The sequence below is a fragment of the Haliotis cracherodii genome, unplaced genomic scaffold, assembly GCF_022045235.1.
Source record: "Haliotis cracherodii isolate W230 unplaced genomic scaffold, xgHalCrac1.p SCAF_4, whole genome shotgun sequence".
Classification (NCBI taxonomy): domain Eukaryota; kingdom Metazoa; phylum Mollusca; class Gastropoda; order Lepetellida; family Haliotidae; genus Haliotis; species Haliotis cracherodii.
The window spans coordinates 25317908-25341607 of record NW_027266297.1 but is presented as its reverse complement, the minus strand read 5'-3'; the positions used below and the strand labels follow the sequence as shown (position 1 = coordinate 25341607).

The window sequence follows — 23700 nt, the reverse complement described above, 5'->3', positions numbered from 1 at the left end:
CCCAACACTGTTTCTGAAAGAAATATTGTCATCTTGAAACTTGATACTTGTCACAGTCGTTTCCCTGTGATTCTATTGTACTTTATTTGATATGCTTCCAATGGTTAAAGAAGAATGACAGAAGAATGAGGTTATAAATAAGTCAAGAAGCTGCAAATTTGGAAGTTATTTTGGTATTCTTTTCAGGCTAACACAAGCTATAATATAAGAAGCTTCCAACTTCTCACAAAACATATCAAAACAACGACGTTCCTTTTATCTTGACAAAAAATATCAACAAACACAAGGCATATTTACCTGAATAATGATTGTAATTTACACAAAATATGTCAATGGTCCAACAAGAATGACGAAGACCTTTCCCAGCACCACATATCGTAAAATAATTTAAATTTAAATTTAAAAACATATAAAGATCTTCACTTATTTTACTTATTGATAAAAATTGCAAACTTTCTCTTATCGCCCCTGGTATCAAATTCACAATACACTTAAATAATTGCACTTGTTTTTTAATCAGTTTTCAGTGTAATCTTGTTGAGATGACTTTGATAGTGATATCCAACTATTAAAAGCAGGTAACTCTCGATGACCTGATGTATCTCGCCTACCTTATATAATCGTCGCCAATCACTCGGCTTCACTCGAAAGATTCCGCTCGATTCCGAGTTGACCCGAGTGAACCTAGTGTGAATACAGTTACAACGACGTAGCTACTAGATATTGTGACGTCATGCTATTGTACGTCATTGTCAATCGCTACTGCAGCAGCATCACGACACAGCTCTCGTTCATCAAGAATGTCACGTCAAACATAGAACAGAGCCATCCTCTCCTCAAATGGCGGTAAGAACTAGGACAGCTTTTGATTTAAATCAAGGAGTTTTCGTCACAAAGCATATGTTTCCGGACAACAGGGGTCAATGATTTTATATGAGTAAGATAATATAAAGTTTCCCCAAGTCTGAAATTATTAACTGCATTTATTTCAGTTAAACTTGCGAACACTGGATGCCTTGGTTCTGCCGAAATTCGAGGAATATGACCCTGAAGTGTGGGGTTTCTTTGTTCAAGGAGAACCAAAAGGTAACAGCTGTCTCTTCTGATAATTTTCTGTTTATAAGCGAGTATTTAGCTAAAACACAAACCAGTTGAAATTAATAACTGTCTCTTTCTTCTGATTATTTTCTTTTTATTAGCGTATATAGCTAAAACACAAACCAGTTGAAAATGAACATCTGTCTCTTCTGATAATTTTCTTTTTATAAGCGAGTAGTTAGCTAAAGCACAAACCAGTTGAATATGAACATACATGTATTCTGTTGACGGTCGGTATTTATTAACAAAGCAAACTTTTATCATCGAATTCTAAGCCTACGGTGTTGGTGATTTATAGATGTTGAATTTCAAAGTTATGGCTACTCGCATTTATTTCATGGCGCATTTTAGGCTAGTGGTCGACACTTTCATTAAGTTCATTGAGTGAGTGAGTGAGTATGGTTTTTACGCCGCTTTTAGCAATATTCCAGCAATATCGCGGCGGGGGACACTAGAAATGGGCTTCACACACTCGGGTGACGAGCGAACGCTTTAACAACTAGGCTACCCGACCGCCCCCATTTAGTTCAATGATTTGTCGTTAATTGTCATGCTGCGATGCGGTAAAGCATTCTGAAACAGTCATCATTTCCCATCAGCTGAAACTGTACAGCTACGCACTCCTTATTTCAGAGTTCCACAGCACTCCCCCGACTGGCGTTATCAAACCAACCGCAATTCGTTCAGTGCCTCCTTTTTCCTGGGACTATGACGGGTCATACATTCCGGGTGTGGCAGCATCGAAACTAAACTCGGCCTTCTGTCCCGTTACTGCAGATACCAGGCATGGTGAGTATATTCCACAGTTAGCTTTACTGGGAAGGTTAACTGTTATAAACGAATATACGCCCTTCAAATCGTGATATGTGCAGCCAAACCGCACCTGGAATAGTGTTTACATTGTTTTGATATTTTTGTCGTTACATTCATCAGGTGCGGGAGAAGTGTCATCTGCAGGTACGGATGTTAAGAAACTCCTCAAATCCATGAAGATCTTGGAGAGACAACTGAAGTTTCAGTTGCTCCAAAGGTGAGAACACATCACTTTCTCCACAGGCTATTGTGTGTTGTAGTTTACATGCATGTATATTCAACTGTGTAATCGTATCACGTTTTGAGTGGTAGAAGCATTGGCAACAATATCTTCCGACACGAACACATTAAGATGACAGAGTGTTTTGAGTCATGTATGTAATTAACTGTAATTAACGCCTCTTTGAAAAGTATTTCTGTTCAATATAATCTGCGGATTTCTATAAAGGTGGTATTAAAAGCTTGAAGGACAAATGGAAGAGTGTATTGAGGTGAATGGAGATTATATTGAAAAATAAAAGTGCAAAAGATATTCTGCGACTTGGTCTTATACTGAAGCTGCAAAACTTATTGAACGCCCCTCGTATACTGTTCAAAGCGGCGTTGAACCTCACTCACTCGCAAAACAAAACACGTAAACCCTTAACCCATCTTATTAAAATCAGATCTTCTTGTTCTTGCTGTGTGTAGCGTTAGATCTAAGATCTGATTTTAAAGGGATTGACTCTTAACTGGTCTTGTCAAGGAGATATTTCATTGCATTGAATTAGTTGATTCCAAAGCGGTAACTATTTTAACTAACTAACAGGTACTTGTGAACACTAGTTCATCAACAGAAAATAGCGTAGATGAGCGAGTTTTAACAGTATTTCAGTCATAACAAGGGCGGCTCAAGCATTTCTTAAATAGGGGTTTGGGGCCGGGAAATCGTCTGTCGCTCAGTAATTTTACTGCCTACAACACACTACATTTGATTTTCAAAATGGGGTCCTGACCCCTGTCCCCCCTACCCCCACCCCTCGGGATCCATAGCGTGTCAGCATGTAGTTTGAGGAAAGCCTAAAGTGATGCAGGTCCTTGGCGTTTACCATTTTGGTGAAACCATTGCATCGCAAGTCTTCTTATGCCAAATCGCCTCGTTTATCTACCAGTGTACGTTTCCTTACAGGGCTCAGATGTATGAGAGAGAAGATGAGCTCAGTCAAGACAGGATTTTTCTCGCTGCTGAACTCCGAGACGTGACGGAGTATGCCGAGATTTTGGAGCAGAAGAACCGAGATCTGAACACACATTTGAGACAAGTCACAGAGGAGAACAAGTCTCTCAGCTCCCATGTGGACCGCTTGGTGCGGGACATTAAGATGGTGGTGTCAGGGGAACTGCGTCTACAGAGGGGGGAGGGGGAAGGCCCCGGGGGGCTTGCTGAGAGGTTACAGGTCAATGAGGAGACTGGGATCGACCAGCCGGAGAGTTGGACAGACCTGTCTCCTTACGATAGTGTCGTAAGTGTTAATGAATCGACCCATGAAGATATCGATGGGCGGTTCCATTCACCGACTCGCCACGGTGTGGGTAGTGAAGTTCGGCTCATCAACGGAGATACTCCTCCTCTCGTGTCTTCAAAACGCAGGACAAAGAAGTCACAGATACCGAGATCTCTGTTTGGACGTCTCAGGGGTGCGTTCGGGAGAATCCGGGGTCAGATTTAATCTGGGAGAAGTGTATTTCAGGATGGAAATTAAAATTGTTAAAGTTATTTAAGTTATCTTTTTTTTGCGATCTATTAATGAAACTTGGATGAACGAAATACTTTGATGAGTGAGTGAGTATGGTTTTACGCCGCTTCTTCGGCGTGGCGAGCAAACGCTTTATCCACTTGGCTACCCCTCCGTCTCTGTGATTATGAAGTGAAATGGGAGTACAAGTACAAGTTCACAAAGTACTGCCATTTTGTAATCGGAGTAAACCTCCCCCCTTGCGGTTTATTGAACCTGGAACATAGCGGAGGTTTGTTTCTTTGTTTGTTGTTTTACGCCGCACTCATCAATATTCAAGCTTTATGTAAAATTGCTATATTCGAGTCTGGTGCAGACAATCCAGTGATGGATAAGTAGCAACGATCCACGCCATCCTGACCTGACCACATATAAGACCCCACTTCACGAGCATATGCTGGTGGAGACCCATTTTAACCCGGTATCCTTATGGGTAAATGGGGTAGCGTTAACTTGCCATCATTATCCCAGTAAACCTGCACGTGGGGAGGCTGTGCTAGGTATAAACGTACTCATCCTTTTGCATGCAGGGTACATGCGGTTTTATGCGTCCCTCGTTAGGTTTTATACCTCTCGCCTCCTGCTCGGGGTGCATGCAGAGCACATACGGTTTTATGCGTCCCTCGTTAGGTTTTATACCTCTCGCCTCCTGCTCGGGGTGCATGCAGAGCACATGCATGCGGTTTTCTGCGTCCCTCGTTAGGTTTTATACCTCTCGCCTCCTGCTCGGGGTGCATGCAGAGCACATGTATACGGTTTTATGCGTCCCTCGTTAGGTTTTATACCTCTCGCTTCCTGCTCGGGGTGCATGCAGAGCACATGCATGCGGTTTTATGCGTCCCTCGTTAGGTTTTATACCTCTCGCCTCCTGCTCGAGGTGCATGCAGAGCACATGCATACGGTTTTATGCGTCCCTCGTTAGGTTTTATACCTCTCGCCTCCTGCTCGGGGTGCATGCAGAGCACATGCATACGGTTTTATGCGTCCCTCGTTAGGTTTTATACCTCTCGCCTCCTGCTCGCGGTGCATGCAGAGCACATGCAGTTTTATGCGTCCCTTGTTAGGTTTTATACCTCTCGCCTCCTGCTCGGGGTGCATGCACAGCACATGCGGTTTTATGCGTCCCTCGTTAGGTTTTATACCACTCACCTCCTGCTCGGGGTGCATGCAGAGCACATGCATGCGGCTTTATGCGTCCCTTGTTAGGTTTTATACCTCTCGCCTCCTGCTCGGGGTGCATGCAGAGCACATACGGTTTTCTGCGTCCCTCGTTAGGTTTTATACCTCTCGCCTCCTGCTCGGGGTGCATGCAGAGCACATGCATGCGGTTTTATGCGTCCCTCGTTAGGTTTTATACCTCTCGCCTCCTGCTCGGGGTGCATGCAGAGCACATACGGTTTTATGCGTCCCTCGTTAGGTTTTATACCTCTCGCTTTCTGCTCGGGGTGCATGCAGAGCACATGCATGCGGTTTTATGCGTCCCTCGTTGGGTTTTATACCTCTCGCCTCCTGCTCGGGGTGCATGCAGAGCACATGCAGTTTTATGCGTCCCTCGTTAGGTTTTATACCTCTCACCTCCTGCTCGGGGTGCATGCAGAGCACATGCGGTTTTATGCGTCCCTCGTTAGGTTTTATACCTCTCGCCTCCTGCTCGGGGTGCATGCAGAGCACATGTATGCGGTTTTATGCGTCCCTCGTTAGGTTTTATACCTCTCGCCTCCTGCTCGGGATGCTACAGAGCACATGCGGTTTTATGCGTCCCTCGTTAGGTTTTATACCTCTCGCCTCCTGCTCGGGGTGCATGCAGAGCACATGCAGTTTTATGCGTCCCTCGTTAGGTTTTATACCTCTCGCCTCCTGCTCGGGGTGCATGCAGAGCACATGCGGTTTTCTGCGTCCCTCGTTAGGTTTTATACCACTCGCTTCCTGCTCGGGGTGCATGCAGAGCACATGCAGTTTTATGCGTCCCTCGTTAGGTTGTATACCTCTCGCCTCCTGCTCGGGGTGCATGCAGAGCACATGCATGCGGCTTTCTGCGTCCCTCGTTAGGTTTTATACCTCTCGCCTCCGTCTCGTGTATAAAACCTAACGAGGGACGCATAAAACCCAGGTACCCCTCGTGATCCTGCTACAACACATATTCCCGCTACAACGAAGTGAATATGCAATGTGAGTTGGCTGTGTAAACACTTCTGTCTGTCTGTCTGTCTGTCTGTCTGTCTGGACAGAGTACATGTTAGATGTTGTTATTGCAATGTTATCTCTTCCATGCTGTAAAGATTCCATATTGTTTAACCAATCTCATCAAATTATTTTACCTCTGTACTGACCAGAAATAAAGTAAATAATATGAAGTTTTATGCAAAAGAATCATTTTACTCAAATTTTGACCACCTTTTAAGTGATACGTATTATAAACAAGCCTTTGTACTTGAAAGTCTTACGTCATGTTGTCTAAAGTTCTGGTAAACCAAACTCTGTCCCTTTACTTCTTTATAATGAAGACGATGATCAACCAATCGTGTTCTCGGACACAGCGAAAGGTGAAATATTAAACGAATAGTTTTTCTCTGTTTGCAATACAAATCCAGAGAAAGAAACTGTCCCTTACTTTGAACCACGCACGTCTAGTTTCTCTTGTACAATTAGTGTTACGGAAACAGACATATCTGATGTAATTAAGAGTCTCCATGTAAACAAGGCTCGAGGGACAGACATAATTAGCCACAAATTATTATATAAACGCTTATCATGTAAACATTTCGGGAGAGGATATCTAAGTTGTTAAAACGTGTGCCCAATTCTTTTCCTTGTGAATAAAATGAAAAACATGAATATATTTTTATCCTAATGAAGTTCTATAACTAATGTTACTAGTATGTATTTGTATATATGTATATGCTCACATATACTATGTATAATTCTTATATATTTGTAGTAGTAGTAGTAGTAGTAATAGTAGTAGTAGTAGTAGTAGTAGTAATAGTAGTAGTAGTAGTAGTAGTAGTAGTAGTAGTAGTAGTAGTAGTAGTTAAGCATTCTCGCTGAACATATGTCTGTATGTGTGTACATATTTATAAGCATCTTTTTTTTAATTCTCTGTATCACACGTTCTTATTTATGAGACTTGACTTGACTTGATTAATGAGGAAATGAGGAAACTAAGGGGCCTCTGAGCAGGTCTAGATAAACCCCTGCAAGTGTAGTGTTTGTTTTATATACAAATTATGCGACACAACGATTGAGTTTTGTCGTCTATAAATTAAGGGCGGTCGGGTAGCCTAGTGGTTAAAGCGTTCGCTCGTCACGCCGAAGACCCGGGTTCGATTACCCACATGGGTACAATGTGTGAAGCCCATTTCTAATGTCCCCGTCGTGATATTGCTTGAATATTGCTAAAAGCGGCGTAAAACCATATATTTACGGCCACACGTAAAACTATAGAGTGAGTGAGTATACTCACTCTATAGTTTTACGCGTGGCCGTTTTGACTATTGTTTGGTGGTCGTTTTGACTATGGGTTTTGACTTTACACTTTTAAGGCCGTTCAGACATAGGCCATTTAGACCTGCTCCCGCTCCGACTCGATTATTTACAGTCCGCCGTCGAACACATACCTGGACCATTGCTGAATGTAGTGTAAAACAACTCACCCAACTAACTATTTGTAACCATAACCTATATAGACATTGGAATCACATTCAATTTGTACCTTTTATATACATTCATATTCATGTATGTATGAATCATTTCAAACTAAAAATAAATAAGCACGAGACTCGAACATGCCACTATAAAGATAGGATCGAAAAGAATGCGCTTCGACAACCTGCTGAATAATAAACGAGAGTTACTTCCCTTGCGCTGATGACTATCGAGCCAACAATCACATCTAAACGATAGAAGGCGTCCTTGACATGTAAATTTGAGGGTATTAAATACTTTGAGTGTATATTACAACTTTCATCGCACATACACTCGTAAGTCAAAAACACCTGTTGGTAAGTACCGATAATTAAAAGAGGTTATCGTGTCAGTCACTGGCCCAATCGTTATCAGTAATCAGCTGGTAATCAGCTGAGTGATCATTGAAATAACAACATTCCCCATCACACGATACTGTCTGTCATTGTACGTACGTATACAATGTACTATAAGGAGCCCAGGTCTGACGGATCTGGCATTAGTTTCTCTCCGATGCCTTTGTCAGTCGCCCACTATTTTCCAAATACTACAAATATATCCAGTAGCGCCTATAAACAGTCATTCAATTTATGGATTATAAATCATTTTCATTTTAGGTTTTCACGCTAATATGTTAAACAGTGAACATGTTTTGTTTGTTTGTTTTTTAACGCTGCTCTCAGCAATATTTCAGCTATATGATGTTTGTAAAGAAACAAGTCTGGACCAGACAATCCAGTAATTGACATCTACGCAATTGGGATACGATGACATGCATCAACCAAAGTCAGCGAGTCTGACCACCCGATCCCGTTAGTCGCCTCTTACGACAAGCATAGTTGCCTTTATACCAAGCATGGGTTGCTGAAGACGAAATCTACCCCGGATCTTCACAGATTCAGTGAACTTGTGAAAGTTCAGAATTACATTTGTTAGGCCTATATAGAAATCGTGTCCAAAGACATTGTTTTGCCACTACCAACTCTGCACTTGTCTTTTACAAAAGCCCTGTCTGATCTTGAAACGGAATGTTCAAAGCGTTGTGTATATCAAATGGTTGATGTTATTATCATGATACACGTACCAGTGTGCATTGCTGACATGTTGCAGGCCAGTTTATACATCGACATTTGCATAGTGTTTTAGGAGATATGTTGGAGAAATAACATAGATCAAGGCATCATCTGAAGTCTATAAGGTGATGGGCTTTGGTCCCACCTTGAACAATGATAGAATGCAGTTTGCATGTCATTAATAGTATGTATTTATGTAATGACCATTACATTAAATACATCATTCTTGTCACTGATGTTAAACACCTCTGACAGACGCAAACCACATCTGTTAATAGCATATGTAGTGTACACATCCTGTATGTGGATGTGCCTCCACCCTATACAGCGATTTCATCAACTGACACATGTACTACGGTAATTGGTCTGCATCTTAAATCCAATGTAGATCATGCCCACGACAAGACACCATGTCACTACAAAATTACAAAGCCATCCAAATAGCAACGGCAACCTGTGAAATAAATTACCTATGATTATCCAGGTTAGAATTGATTTTTAGCAACCCATGCTTGTCTGAGAGGCGACCAACAGAATCGGATGGTCAGGCTTGCTGACTTGGTTAATCTATGTCATGATATCCCAATTGCGTGGATTGATTCTCATGATGGTAATCACTTGACTGTCTGCTTCAAACTCAAATATTTAGATCTAGCTGGAATATTGGAGAGTTTGGCGTTATACAACAAACAAACTGTTCAATTCTGAACACCTGTTGTGACGATGTCTTTGTGTGTTGCAGGTGGAGCGGAGAGATCAACAACAATGATGCTGGCCAGGGTCATTGGAATCTCAACAGGGAAATATGGTAGATATCACTTGATTAAGTTTTAAAACACAGATGGGGAAGCTTATGTTAGAAGTGACAATTTTTTCTCAGACTATTCTCACACTAACCCACACCACACAGTGATAGAAACCAACAGCTGTAGTTCACTCGTCTTTATAATGACAACATATAGGGCAAATTTCTACTAGTCCTCATTGTACTTTAACTATTGGGCAGTCAGGCAAGGACTATAGGACGAGTGCCAATTTCTAATGCTGCTACACACAACCACTACAGTAATCACGGAACTAAACAGAAACTTTGTCCTCTTGTTGCTGTTCTGTTTCGAACATTCACCTTCAGCTAACTCAGTGAAACAGTTGCAGTTCATTTAGGATAGACTGGATTTTTTTAGGTATGAATAAAAAAAATGATGTGCAAACTGTATGAAACCTTGTAGTTTATTTTTAGACTGCCTTACAGTGGCGTGTAGGGGCGGTGGGGTAGCCTAGTGGTTAAAGCGTTCGCTCGTCACGCCGAAGACCCGGGTTATATTCCCCACATGAGTACAATGTGTGAAGCCCATTTCTGGTGTCCTCCGCCGTGATATTGCTGGAAAATTGCTAAAAGTGGTGAAAAAACCATACTCACTCACTCACTCAATACAGTGGCGTGTACAGAAACCACTGACGTCATGTTATAATGTCGCGGAAAGTGTATTCCGCCAAAGCTTAGCACTTGAACAATAACAAAACAAGCCTCCCTTTTTTCTTTAAAATGGACAACGAACTAATAAACAATAATAGGAAGGAGTGGAAATTTTGAAGATCAAATCTCTGTGGGGGTCACATCTGGGATAATGTGGTACAGCTGGCTGTGGATGGTGGGGAGGTTGGGGTGGACCATGTTGCTTGGCTTGGTTTGGTTTTTCCTCAGAGGGGCTGTGACATCGCGGTGTTTCCCAGGGATGACTCAGGAGTGGTGTACATAGCTAGCAGGCTCATATAGGTGGGGAACAGCACTTTCCTGTATCAGACTTGAATTGTCTCTTTGAGGGGAAATTTATGTCACTGACCTCAGCACTGATGAGGGGATCAATATGGACATGCATGTCACAACCACCAGAATCTACCATGTAGCTGACAGGACCAAGTCTTTCCATCACTATTCCCATGGTCCATCTGGCTGGACCTTTAAATCTTCTCATGGCAACATCGTCTCCATGATCAAAAGTTCTTAACTTCTTTGAGCCTTGAGACAGTTGTTGCTTCTGCTGTTTCTCAACAAAGTTGCACTGCATATTAGGTTGGAGCATGTTGAGTTTTATGTCACCCCTTCAAAACTGGTTGTATTTGTCAGGTGTTTAATGCTAAAATTTTGTAAGAAATTAGGTCCTCCTCTGTTTCAAATATTGTTCCACAATTATGTTAATCAACAGACGGTTGATAATGTAATTCTCAAGTCACAACTCGTGACGCAAGGCTTCATAGAGTATGACATAACGATCATATCTGTTGCCGCCATTTTGGGCAAATGGAATAAATCTCCAATCATCATTATTATTTCATATTTCAGGTGTGTCCTCAAATCAAACAAGAGACACATTCCCCAGTAAGGCCTAGATCATGTTAACCCTACTGTTTCATGTATGAGAACACTAGAAAGTATGTATTTGTCAGAAATTAAAATCTAGGTCTCATCATAAGTTAATCATTGTAATCTGTTTTTAGTATTAGTAGTTCAGAGTTTTGCGGTCAACGTGTCAGTTGTCAGTTTTAGGTGCTTACTATGCACTTTAATGAATCCTTAGAGTCTGTAAACTTGAGAAACTTATGGGATGTAATGTTACTAATGCAAAAATCAGAAGTAAAGCAGTGAAGCATATATTTTATTACCGGATGTTGCATGATCGAGGTCACTGTTCATTATGCATACTGTATGTGGCAAACCAGAAATAAGGTCAAGGTTAAACTTTGATTATGTTACTCAGTACAGCTTTACGAAAAGATCATGTATCTTTGAAGGCTTTATGTTTTTAGATTAATAATATTTTGGAACGTTATAGATTTGTATTTTTAGGTATGTATCAGTTCGAGATTTACAGTTTAATAATACTAAATAATCCAATCTCAAGAAAGGCATTATAAAAGGAACATTGTAAATATTCTAGAATTCATTATTATGTGATGTGAAATGGTTATTGTTTAAATTGTTCTGGTATTCTTTATTAGTTATATTGTTACACACAGTTCTTGTACAATTTGGTAGGTGTAACCAGTATCCTCTCAGAAGGTAGTTGAGGTCCCACATTACAGTATTGTGCAGTATAAGTACACACATGTATTAGGCATACTAACAAAGACTTATATGCTGTATGTGGGGAAAGTGAGACTCTGTTATCAAAGTATCGAGTAAAAGGAGATAACTCTGTAAAGCTCATGTGGACCATGTGATCTAAGGGAGATAATCCAGTTCATCCATCTCTTGTACATGTGTACTGTATGACAATGATTTCTGTTGCCAACATTTTGGGTAAATGGAAGTGGAACACTGGGGTTTCTTGTGAACCCTCGTTTGTTCAGGAGGGGTAGACGTGAGAGTAGATCAGCATTTGATGCTCTTCTGTATTCCTGAACTGGATGTCATATGAAAAGGCTGCCAAAATCAATGCCCATCTTTGCATTCTTGGACCTACAGGTATTGGCCAGGTGTCTGTGGTCCCAATATGGCCAACAATGGCTTGTGATCTGTGGCAAGTGTAAAATGTCTACCGAACAGGTACTTGTGAAATGTTTTTACACCAAAAATGAGGGAGAGTGCCTGCTTTTCAATCCGTAGTCCTGCTCGCTCTTATAAAGTGTTCTCAGGGCATATGCTGCAGGTTTTTCTGAACCATCTGGCAACACATGGGTTAGGACAGGTCCAAGGCCCATAACATGATATTGAGTCGTACTTTAGCATATCCAGAAATGACCTTAGGGGGTCAGAGGTTCAGTGTCAGCTTACACAATTACACTATTAACTAGGTTCACAAATCAATACAAATCACTGCACAGCAATAACAATGGCAGTATGCAATGAGTGGTAGTTCAATACTCAATGGCAGTATCAAATACAAAATATGATGGCAGTGGTGATATCAAAAAGTTAAGTGATAATAATATTCACCTGTTTGCAACAGTGGTCAAGATTCCGGGAAGGCCTAGGCTGGGAAAGTGATCTTCACACAAAATCTGGTCTTGATGTAATGTCAAATGAAATGTGAGATGAGAGAGTGATGCACCCGCTCAACTTATAAAGTCTAACCCGCTTTCAGCACTTTCCACACAGTGCTTGACAAGTCCAGTGTCACAAGAACAGCCCAGACTATTCCGGAAGTTTACAGATAATTTGAGCACTTTAATACGAGAACATCCTCACCACTGCTTACATTAAATAGTACTCCATTCCTGACTACTAATCATTGTCCAAATACAATGCAATGAATTTCTACTGAATCTCAACAGAAACAATGCAATACAGTTGCAATCATTGTTTAATACATGTAATAAAGTACACTGACATATAGCAATGTCAGTTAAAGGAAAATGTAGTGACTGTCACAAAACAGAAAAGGGGGAGAAATGTATAACTAGATACATGTAGTTTTCATTAATGGGGCATTAGAAGGACAGTATTAAATCGAAACAAAAGCAAAATTCCTTCAACGATTCAGGCTGAAAGTATGGGTTCTGTAAACATCTCCCTTATAACACCGGTACTTGCCTTAATGAAGTTACAATTCAAATACACTAGGTGCGCAGCGTTAGAAATTGATTACCACAGAAAAATGAATGGAAAGATTTTTCTTGAATCGTTTGAACATCAGCTTCTTCCCTGTCTGGACAGCCTACCGGTAAGCATGAGTGATAGATAACGCAGGTTACCATAACATCCGCCTACCCAAAACTATAACTAGAACTAGAGGCAGTTTGAAAGCCACAATACAAGAATACCTTCCAACTCGCAATGTTTATTTGAAACTGTCTAAGACAAACCTGCAACTCATGGAGAAAATCAGAGCAAGAAAAACTCCTATACAGTATAAGACAGACAGCCTTGCCGACCTTTGTGGTCATATTGTTGTACGACTGTCCAATACCGTTAACTCCATTTGATCTGATCCAACCAAACTGCAAGGATTTTGTGGCCTGACAGAGCACCACTTGTATGTTATACATTGTTAAATATTTTACGACCAAAGTTTGGGAAAATGCTGAAGATGTAGGAATAGCCGCATCAACCCTTTTATTGTTCACTTATTGTAGAGTTCTGAAATGAGTTTCGAGGAATGGAACTAAATTCTTTTGACACGACCCCTACCCTCATGCTATCAGCCACATGTGAAAGGGAGAAGATGTTACAGACTGTTTCAAATTTGTTGTCATTCAGATAAAGTTATCAGGACATATCATGTATTTCATAAAGCAAGCACCTTCAAATGTCATCACGTGTCCATCCACAATGTATAAGGAAGTCCAGACCCTGCAAATCCGCAGATAGACTCACCATGGTTCTAGCACCATACAATTCCAAGATGGGTAGGTACCTTGGCTACATGTCTGTAACTCGCTCACTCACTCGCTCACTCACTCACTCACTCACTCACTCACTCACTCACTCACTCGTTGGGAACGGCTGATCTGTTGCAAGGTATTGCATATAGTGTGCTGGCCAATGTCTGGGAAGCGAGTTGCGTTCTTCTTTTGATTTCCTTTTGAATGATACCATAATGTTGCAACATCATGTCAATCTACTGAATGTAGCTTCAGCCTGTGGCTGGTCTGGTCCTGGAGTCTTGCAGTCGCTGCACGTTCACCGTGTCCTGTACATGGTTTCCATTCTACATTGAATGTTACTGTTAACATTCTAACTGTTCTTGTACCAGGATTAAAGTTCACCAGTGCTGTTAATCTCATTGTGTTATATATATGAAATAGGTTTCAAAGTGGTGTCAAATGAAACTTACAAGTTACCCTAACAGAAGAGGTTTTTCCTCTGTTAAAATTGTATCAATGGCCAAACTTGTCAGAACCAAATTGTTCGTTTGGCGATTTTGACTTAGGCATAAAGCAAGTTTAGAGAACTTCACAAGGTCTAGCAGATGAAAAGCATGTCAACTAGAAGCTGAATTTATGTCAAACCAATTATTTACAGGAAAAAATAAATACATCATCTCTGCCTAGGCCAAAATTTGTGAAAATGATTGATACACATGTACACATCAAGCAAGTGCCTTTTAAATTTTTTATTTATATTTGTTGATTAAACTGCAATGTTGATAAGACTAGGCACATCTTGCTACATTTTGTACTTGATTTAAGGAATTGTTTAAATTTGCATTTTATTTTATGGATTTATCGAAAATATAATCAAATCTAGCATTGTCTCTTCTAAATGAAAAATAATGTTTATTTAAAGTAGCATTACTAATTCACTTAGGAAGGCTCAGATAGCTTTTTTAAAATCAGATATTGTCGTGTTATCATGGATAGTTGATCCTGCCACAGTTCATCATGATGTTAGTTGTACATAAACTTAAGAACGAACCACAGTTTCTATTGATACATTGAAAAATATGACATACATGGACTTGATTTTGTGATTTATGGACATTCAAAAAGGCTTAAGAAACTGAAGACTTTTTGTTCGACTTGATTCTTATTCTAGGTGTGTCCAGGTTTGTCCGAATGTCCACTATTCCTCAGGCCCCAAACCTGGATGACACCAGAGATATGCTGAAGAAGTTCCCAGGGGGCAGTGTTGACCTTGACCTTGACTCCACATCAGGCATAGCAGTGCTCTCTCTCAACCATGTGAACAAGATGAATGCTATGTCAGGTAGGTGCCCTCAAATCTTTTTTCCTTTGTAAAAGTGCTAAAATGAAAGGTTGAAAGACTTGAGTGGTCAAGATCGACTGAAGGTCACAAACAAATTATATACTGAATTTACTACGTTCTTTAAAGATGAGTATTGATTAGAAGGGTGTATTTTCTTCTGAATTAAAATGTTAATTCAAGAGAAGGGTTGAAATACGCATAAATCCAATCATAAAATATTTTTAGCAATTTCACCTTATTGCAAAGTCAAAAGTCATGCAAGAATCAGAAAATCCAGGGTTTTAATCCCAGATTCATCCTGACTTTACTCTTAGTTTTACTCACATGTAATCACATGTGGATTTAACCAAAATAAAGCTAGAATCTGCATCAGTTAGGGCTTTCATCTCATATTGAGCTGTACTGATGGGATATAATGGAATTACTTTTGAAAGTGGCATAAAACCTCACTCACTCACTCACTTTTGATGATTAGACACATCAAACATATTCAGGTTAAAAAAATAATAGTCTTGGTTCTCAGGCACTGCCCACATCATCATAAAGTTCTTTGCACGTTTCGTTTTTGTTTCCATTTTCAATTTTTTTTGTGCATAAGTATTAGGATTTTTATATTTTTTGAAAATGGAATTAAAAACAAAACGTGCGACAGACTTTATGATGATCGGATGGTGCCTGAGAACCAAGACTATTATTTTTTTTAGCCTAAGTTTGTATATTTGAAGTTAATGTACAAAACACCAATCGGCATCACTCACTCAAAGCTAATAATATAATTGGTAGTGCCTCACTGGGGGTCACATATGGTGAATCCTGCACCAACACACATACCAATAGAAATTGTACCGACCTGAACTATGAGGATTCCAAGGAAGACTGGAGCCTATCTACCCTAAACATGTCATAAAGGGTATATAAAATGAAGATTTGAGTGGCAATATGATTGAAGGCTGTAAATAGTTACCGGATGAGCGATCAGGTTGAAAGACTGACAGTTTCACTTGAGCTGGTAGTTGTGATGTGTTATTGTGAACTGTGAGGTACATTAATGCCCACCAGACCTGCAAGATGGTGTGCCCTCCACCACATCGCCTGAACACACATGGGTGTCACATGGCTGATGTGTTGCTACTGAACACACATGGATGTCATCTGGCTGTGTTGCTGGTGAACACACATGGGTGATGTGTTGCTGGTGAACACACATGGGTGATGTGTTGCTGGTGAACACACATGGGTGTCATGTGGCTGATGTGTTGCTGGTGAACACACATGGACGTCTTCTGGCTGATGTGTTGCTGGTGAACACACATGGGTGTCATCTGGCTGTGTTGCAGGTGAACACTAATGGGTGTCATGTGGCTGATGTGTTGCTGGTGAACACACATGGATGTCATCTGGCTGATGTGTTGCTGGTGAACACACATGGTGTCACCTGGCTGATGTGTTGCTGGTGAACACACATGGGCGTCACCTGGCTGATGTGTTGCTGGTGAACACACATGGACGTCTTCTGGCTGATGTGTTGCTGGTGAACACACATGGACGTCTTCTGGCTGATGTGCTGCTGGTGAACACACATAGACGTCTTCTGGCTGATGTGTTGCTGGTGAACACACATGGGCGTCACATGGCCGATGTGTTGCTGGTGAACACACATGGACGTCTTCTGGCTGATGTGTTGCTGGTGAACACACATTGATGTCTTCTGGCTGATGTGTTGCTGGTGAACACACATGGACGTCTTCAGGCTGATGTGTTGCTGGTGAACACACATGGACGTCTTCTGGCTGATGTGTTGCTGGTGAACACACATGGGCGTCACATGGCTGATGTGTTGCTGGTGAACACACATGGACGTCTTCTGGCTGATGTGTTGCTGGTGAACACACATGGGTGTCATCTGGCTGTGTTGCAGGTGAACACACATGGGTGTCACCTGGCTGATGTGTTGCTGGTGAACACACATGGACGTCTTCTGGCTGATGTGTTGCTGGTGAACACACATGGGTGTCACCTGGCTGATGTGTTGCTGGTGAACACACATGGACGTCTTCTGGCTGATGTGTTGCTGGTGAACACACATGGATGTCATCTGGCTGATGTGTTGCTGGTGAACACACATGGGTGTCACCTGGCTGATGTGTTGCTGGTGAACACACATGGACGTCTTCTGGCTGATGTGTTGCTGGTGAACACACATGGACGTCTTCTGGCTGATGTGTTGCTGGTGAACACGCATGGATGTCATCTGGCTGATGTGTTGCTGGTGAACACATATGGGCGTCACCTGGCTGATGTGTTGCTGGTGAACACACATGGACGTCTTCTGGCTGATGTGTTGCTGGTGAACACACATGGGCATCTTCTGGCTGATGTGTTGCTGGTGAACACACATGGACGTCTTCTGGCTGATGTGTTGCTGGTGAACACACATGGATGTCATCTGGCTGATGTGTTGCTGGTGAACACACATGGACGTCTTCTGGCTGATGTGTTGCTGGTGAACACACATGGACGTCTTCTGGCTGATGTGTTGCTGGTGAACACACATGGGCGTCACATGGCCGATGTGTTGCTGGTGAACACACATGGGCGTCACATGGCCGATGTGTTGCTGGTGAACACACATGGATGTCTTCTGGCTGATGTGTTGCTGGTGAACACACATGGACGTCTTCTGGCTGATGTGTTGCTGGTGAACACACATGGGCGTCTTCTGGCTGATGTGTTGCTGGTGAACACACATGGGCGTCTTCTGGCTGATGTGTTGCTGGTGAACACACATGGATGTCATCTGGCTGATGTGTTGCTGGTGAACACACATGGGCGTCTTCTGGCTGATGTGTTGCTGGTGAACACACATGGGTGTCACATGGCTGATGTGTTGCTGGTGAACACACATGGGCGTCTTCTGGCTGATGTGTTGCTGGTGAACACACATGGACGTCTTCTGGCTGATGTGTTGCTGGTGAACACACATGGACGTCTTCTGGCTGATGTGTTGCTGGTGAACACACATGGGCGTCTTCTGGCTGATGTGTTGCTGGTGAACACACATGGGCGTCTTCTGGCTGATGTGTTGCTGGTGAACACACATGGACGTCTTCTGGCTGATGTGTTGCTGGTGAACACACATGGACGTCTTCAGGCTGATGTGTTGCTGGTGAACACACATGGATGTCATCTGGCTGATGTGTTGCTGGTGAACACACATGGATGTCATCTGGCTGATGTGTTGCTGGTGAACACATATGGGCGTCACCTGGCTGATGTGTTGCTGGTGAACACACATGGACGTCTTCTGGCTGATGTGTTGCTGGTGAACACACATGGGCGTCTTCTGGCTGATGTGTTGCTGGTGAACACACATGGGCGTCTTCTGGCTGATGTGTTGCTGGTGAACACACATGGACGTCTTCTGGCTGATGTGTTGCTGGTGAACACACATGGACGTCTTCTGGCTGATGTGTTGCTGGTGAACACACATGGGCGTCACCTGGCTGATGTTTTGCTGCTGAACACACATGGACGTCTTCTGGCTGATGTGTTGCTGGTGAACACACATGGATGTCATCTGGCTGATGTGTTGCTGGTGAACACACATGGACGTCTTCTGGCTGATGTGTTGCTGGTGAACACACATGGACGTCTTCTGGCTGATGTGTTGCTGGTGAACACACATGGACGTCTTCTGGCTGATGTGTTGCTGGTGAACACACATGGACGTCTTCTGGCTGATGTGTTGCTGGTGAACACACATGGGCGTCACATGGCCGATGTGTTGCTGGTGAACACACATGGACGTCTTCTGGCTGATGTGTTGCTGGTGAACACACATGGACGTCTTCTGGCTGATGTGTTGCTGGTGAACACACATGGACGTCTTCTGGCTGATGTGTTGCTGGTGAACACACATGGGCGTCTTCTGGCTGATGTGTTGCTGGTGAACACACATGGGCGTCTTCTGGCTGATGTGTTGCTGGTGAACACACATGGACGTCTTCTGGCTGATGTGTTGCTGGTTAACACACATGGGCGTCACCTGGCTGATGTGTTGCTGGTGAACACACATGGACGTCTTCTGGCTGATGTGTTGCTGGTGAACACACATGGATGTCATCTGGCTGATGTGTTGCTGGTGAACACATATGGGCGTCACATGGCTGATGTGTTGCTGGTGAACACACATGGACGTCTTCTGGCTGATGTGTTGCTGGTGAACACACATGGACGTCTTCTGGCTGATGTGTTGCTGGTGAACACACATGGGCGTCACATGGCCGATGTGTTGCTGGTGAACACACCTGGACGTCTTCTGGCTGATGTGTTGCTGGTGAACACACATGGACGTCTTCTGGCTGATGTGTTGCTGGTGAACACACATGGGCGTCACATGGCTGATGTGTTGCTGGTGAACACACATGGACGTCTTCTGGCTGATGTGTTGCTGGTGAACACACATGGATGTCTTCTGGCTGATGTGTTGCTGGTGAACAAACCTGGACGTCTTCTGGCTGATGTGTTGCTGGTGAACACACATGGGCGTCACCTGGCTGATGTGTTGCTGGTGAACACACATGGGTGTCACATGGCTGATGTGTTGCTGGTGAACACACATGGATGTCATCTGGCTGATGTGTTGCTGGTGAACACACATGGGTGTCACATGGCTGATGTGTTGCTGGTGAACACACATGGGTGTCACCTGGCTGATGTGTTGCTGGTGAACACACATGGGTGTCACCTGGCTGATGTGTTGCTGGTGAACACACATGGGTGGCATGTGGCTGATGTGTTGCTGGTGAACACACATGGATGTCATCTGGCTGATGTGTTGCTGGTGAACACATATGGGCGTCACATGGCTGATGTGTTGCTGGTGAACACACATGGACGTCTTCTGGCTGATGTGTTGCTGGTGAACACACATGGACGTCTTCTGGCTGATGTGTTGCTGGTGAACACACATGGACGTCTTCTGGCTGATGTGTTGCTGGTGAACACACATGGGCGTCACATGGCCGATGTGTTGCTGGTGAACACACATGGACGTCTTCTGGCTGATGTGTTGCTGGTGAACACACATGGACGTCTTCTGGCTGATGTGTTGCTGGTGAACACACATGGACGTCTTCTGGCTGATGTGTTGCTGGTGAACACACATGGGCGTCTTCTGGCTGATGTGTTGCTGTTGAACACACATGGGCGTCACATGGCTGATGTGTTGCTGGTGAACACACATGGACGTCTTCTGGCTGATGTGTTGCTGGTGAACACACATGGATGTCTTCTGGCTGATGTGTTGCTGGTGAACAAACCTGGACGTCTTCTGGCTGATGTGTTGCTGGTGAACACACATGGGCGTCACCTGGCTGATGTGTTGCTGGTGAACACACATGGGTGTCACATGGCTGATGTGTTGCTGGTGAACACACATGGATGTCATCTGGCTGATGTGTTGCTGGTGAACACACATGGGTGTCACATGGCTGATGTGTTGCTGGTGAACACACATGGGTGTCACCTGGCTGATGTGTTGCTGGTGAACACACATGGGTGTCATGGGGCTGATGTGTTGCTGGTGAACACACATGGGTGGCATGTGGCTGATGTGTTGCTGGTGAACACACATGGGTGTCACATGGCTGATGTGTTGCTGGTGAACACACATGGGTGTCATCTGGCTGATGTGTTGCTGGTGAACACACATGGGTGTCATGTGGCTGATGTGTTGCTGGTGAACACACATGGATGTCATCTGGCTGATGTGTTGCTGGTGAACACACATGGGTGTCACATGGCTGATGTGTTGCTGGTGAACACACATGGGTGTCATGTGGCTGATGTGTTGCTGGTGAACACACATGGGTGTCACATGGCTGATGTGTTGCTGGTGAACACACATGGATGTCATCTTGCCGATGTGTTGCTGGTGAACACACATGGATGTCATCTGGCTGATGTGTTGCTGGTGAACACACATGGGCGTCTTCTGGCTGATGTGTTGCTGGTGAACACACATGGTGTCATGTGGCTAATGTGTTGCTGGTGTACACACATGGTGTCATGTGGCTGATGTGTTGCTGGTGAACACACATGGATGTCACATGGCTGATGTGTTGCTGGTGAACACACATGGAGGTCATCTGGCCGATGTGTTGCTGGTGAACACACATGGGTGTCATGTGGCTGATGTGTTGCTGGTGAACACACATGGGTGTCATGTGGCTAATGTGTTGCTGGTGTACACACATGGTGTCATGTGGCTGATGTGTTGCTGGTGTACACACATGGTGTCATGTGGCTGATGTGTTGCTGGTGAACACACATGGGCGTCACATGGCTGATGTGTTGCTGGTGAACACACATGGATGTCATCTGGCTGATGTGCTGCTGGTGAACACACATTGGTGTCACATGGCTAATGTGTTGCTGGTGAACACACATGGACGTCATCTTGGTCCAAGCCCAAACCTGTCCTCCTGCATCTTTTTCAGTAGATTTCACTCTGTCGTATAGGTTTAAGGTTTTTTAACACACTGAAGACATTATTTTTTATGGAGACTGTGGAAATTAAGTCACAATTTCTTTGATATGATGAAACCCTTAATCCACACTGGATCATACTTAAGTATCATATGATTTGTTGTTTCATCGGCACTATACCTTATTTATTAACCAAACTGTGATGATATCTTAAAACTTAAGTTACTTTTCTGGAGTTAAACTTCCTATTGTGCAAAGTGCCTTGGTTGTGTTTTATGTCAATATTATCTGTGCTGACGGATATACAGAATTGTTTTTTTGGTCCCGACCATTACTGTTTATATGTTGTATGTTACTACGGTAATAACAAACTAGGTTGTTTTACTGTATTGTTCTTTAAACTTATTGTGGCTGCCAATAGTTCAATGGTGTTTGTGATACTTTTGGCCCACTTCATAGCCAGTTATGCATGTACTATTGTCTGCCTGCACATGTGAGAATGTCTCTGGTTAGTGGTGATGTCTCTTCATTTTGCTTATCCTTTCTTGCCCTTGTTAACCTTTCTGATCTTATATAAAATTCCCGGAGAATTTCAAGTGAGCTACTTCTTGATGTTATTGCATACTTTATTGTATTTTTGTATTGCAGGGCAGATGATGGTAGAATTGACTGAAAGAGTTACTGAACTTGAGTCATGGTCAGAAGGTAAAGCTGTAATCTTCACAGGAGCTGGCAACACATTCTGTTCTGGAGGAGACCTTTCCACTGTGAGAGGGATTTTTGATCCTGAAAATGGTTACCAAATGTGCTACTACATGCAGAACGCAACGACCCGTTTCTGGAACTTGCCTTTGTTGACCTTTGCCCTTATTAAAGGGAGAGCACTTGGTGGTGGTGCAGAATTGGCTACAGCATGCGACTTTCGACTGATGTCTTCATCAGCCAAACTGGGCTTTGTCCAAGCCAAAATGGGAGTGACTACTGGATGGGGAGGGGGTACTAGGCTTGAGCAGCTGCTTGGCAGAACCAAATCTCTTAGTTTACTATGTAGTGGCCGAGTGCTAGATGCAAAGACAGCCCAAGAAATAGGCCTTGTGGACCATGTGTTGGAAGATGTGGAGTCTGAACTGACTGATGTCAAGAGTCTGATAGCTAGCCAGTATTGCAGTCCTGATAGAAGCATTGTTAGAGCGATGAAAAGTCTTGCTACTGCTGCAAGTGATAATAATGTTTGTGAAGCTTTGGAGATTGAAAGGAATATATTCCGAACTAAATGGGGAAGCCCATTACATGTTGCTGCTATAAACAACAATGTTAAACACAAATAGTTGAATGTTAGCAAGAATGTTTTTGGTGTGAGAGAGAATAGTGTGAGTGGAAAATATTAAATAAATTATCAAGCATTATTTCAGTGTTTGTTTTCTCTAAATTAAATGCTGAGAAAATAAAAGACTTTGCTTGGAAAATACATAAATACAACTCCAGCCCGAGTGAACAAGTTACAGCTCTGGGACAGCCATCAGTTGAATCAAGTTTGACCAGATAAACCTGTGGGAATAGTGTGAGCATCATTCTGTGCAGTTGTGTACAATGACAGGTAGCAGCTGTGATTCATCTTCCTCCATTATCCAGTGACCTGGGTTAGAATAGGTATCCAGTACTATTGATTTTCACAAGAGGCTACTAAATGGGTTGGTATGCCCAGTCCAGATTTACAGATCAATGTGTTTGTTTGTTGTTTAACACCACATTCAGCAATATTCCACCAATATGATGGCAGTCTGTAAATAATTAAGTCTTGACCAGAGAATCCAGTTACTAACAGGAGCATTCGTCTACGCAATTGGGATATGATGACATGCATCAACCAAGTTAGTGAGCCTGACCACCCGATCCTGCTAGTCCGATATTGTGACAAGCATGGCTTAAGTTCAAGACATTCTCGACCTGTATCCTCACAGGTATTTGATCAATGTGTACAGATAGAACACTGCTGACTGTAGCAGCAACAAACAACAGGTATGACCTGGGTTACAACCACTTGGAACAGTATTTCAGTAATATCACGGCCTGTCATCTTCTTGTAAAAGGAAAGTCCAAAGTGATGCAAATTAGGGCT

The 23700-nt window shown here is 42.9% G+C and overlaps 2 protein-coding genes across 5 annotated transcripts; both read left to right on the top strand.

The window, feature by feature from the left end:
* Window positions 1-840: 840 nt before the first annotated feature.
* Window positions 841-3620, top strand: LOC139479343 (uncharacterized). Its single transcript, XM_071262201.1, has 5 exons — window positions 841-846; window positions 993-1086; window positions 1732-1887; window positions 2032-2128; window positions 3080-3620. The coding sequence occupies exons 1-5, from the start codon at window positions 841-843 to the stop codon at window positions 3618-3620; spliced, it is 894 nt and encodes a 297-aa protein (XP_071118302.1).
* Window positions 3621-7556: 3936 nt separating this feature from the next.
* LOC139479841 (ethylmalonyl-CoA decarboxylase-like) lies at window positions 7557-22967 on the top strand. Of its 4 annotated transcripts, none has more exons than XM_071262737.1 (4): window positions 7557-7617; window positions 9186-9251; window positions 14922-15092; window positions 22230-22967. In XM_071262737.1, exons 2-4 carry the CDS (start codon window positions 9209-9211, stop codon window positions 22907-22909), a joined length of 894 nt encoding a protein of 297 aa, XP_071118838.1. In that variant the 5' UTR covers window positions 7557-7617; window positions 9186-9208; the 3' UTR covers window positions 22910-22967. The 4 variants fall into 4 exon arrangements, with proteins under 4 accessions (XP_071118838.1, XP_071118837.1, XP_071118836.1 ...); XM_071262736.1 differs by having other exon boundaries at window positions 7557-7666; XM_071262735.1 differs by having other exon boundaries at window positions 7557-7687.
* The last annotated feature ends 733 nt before the right edge of the window (window positions 22968-23700 follow it).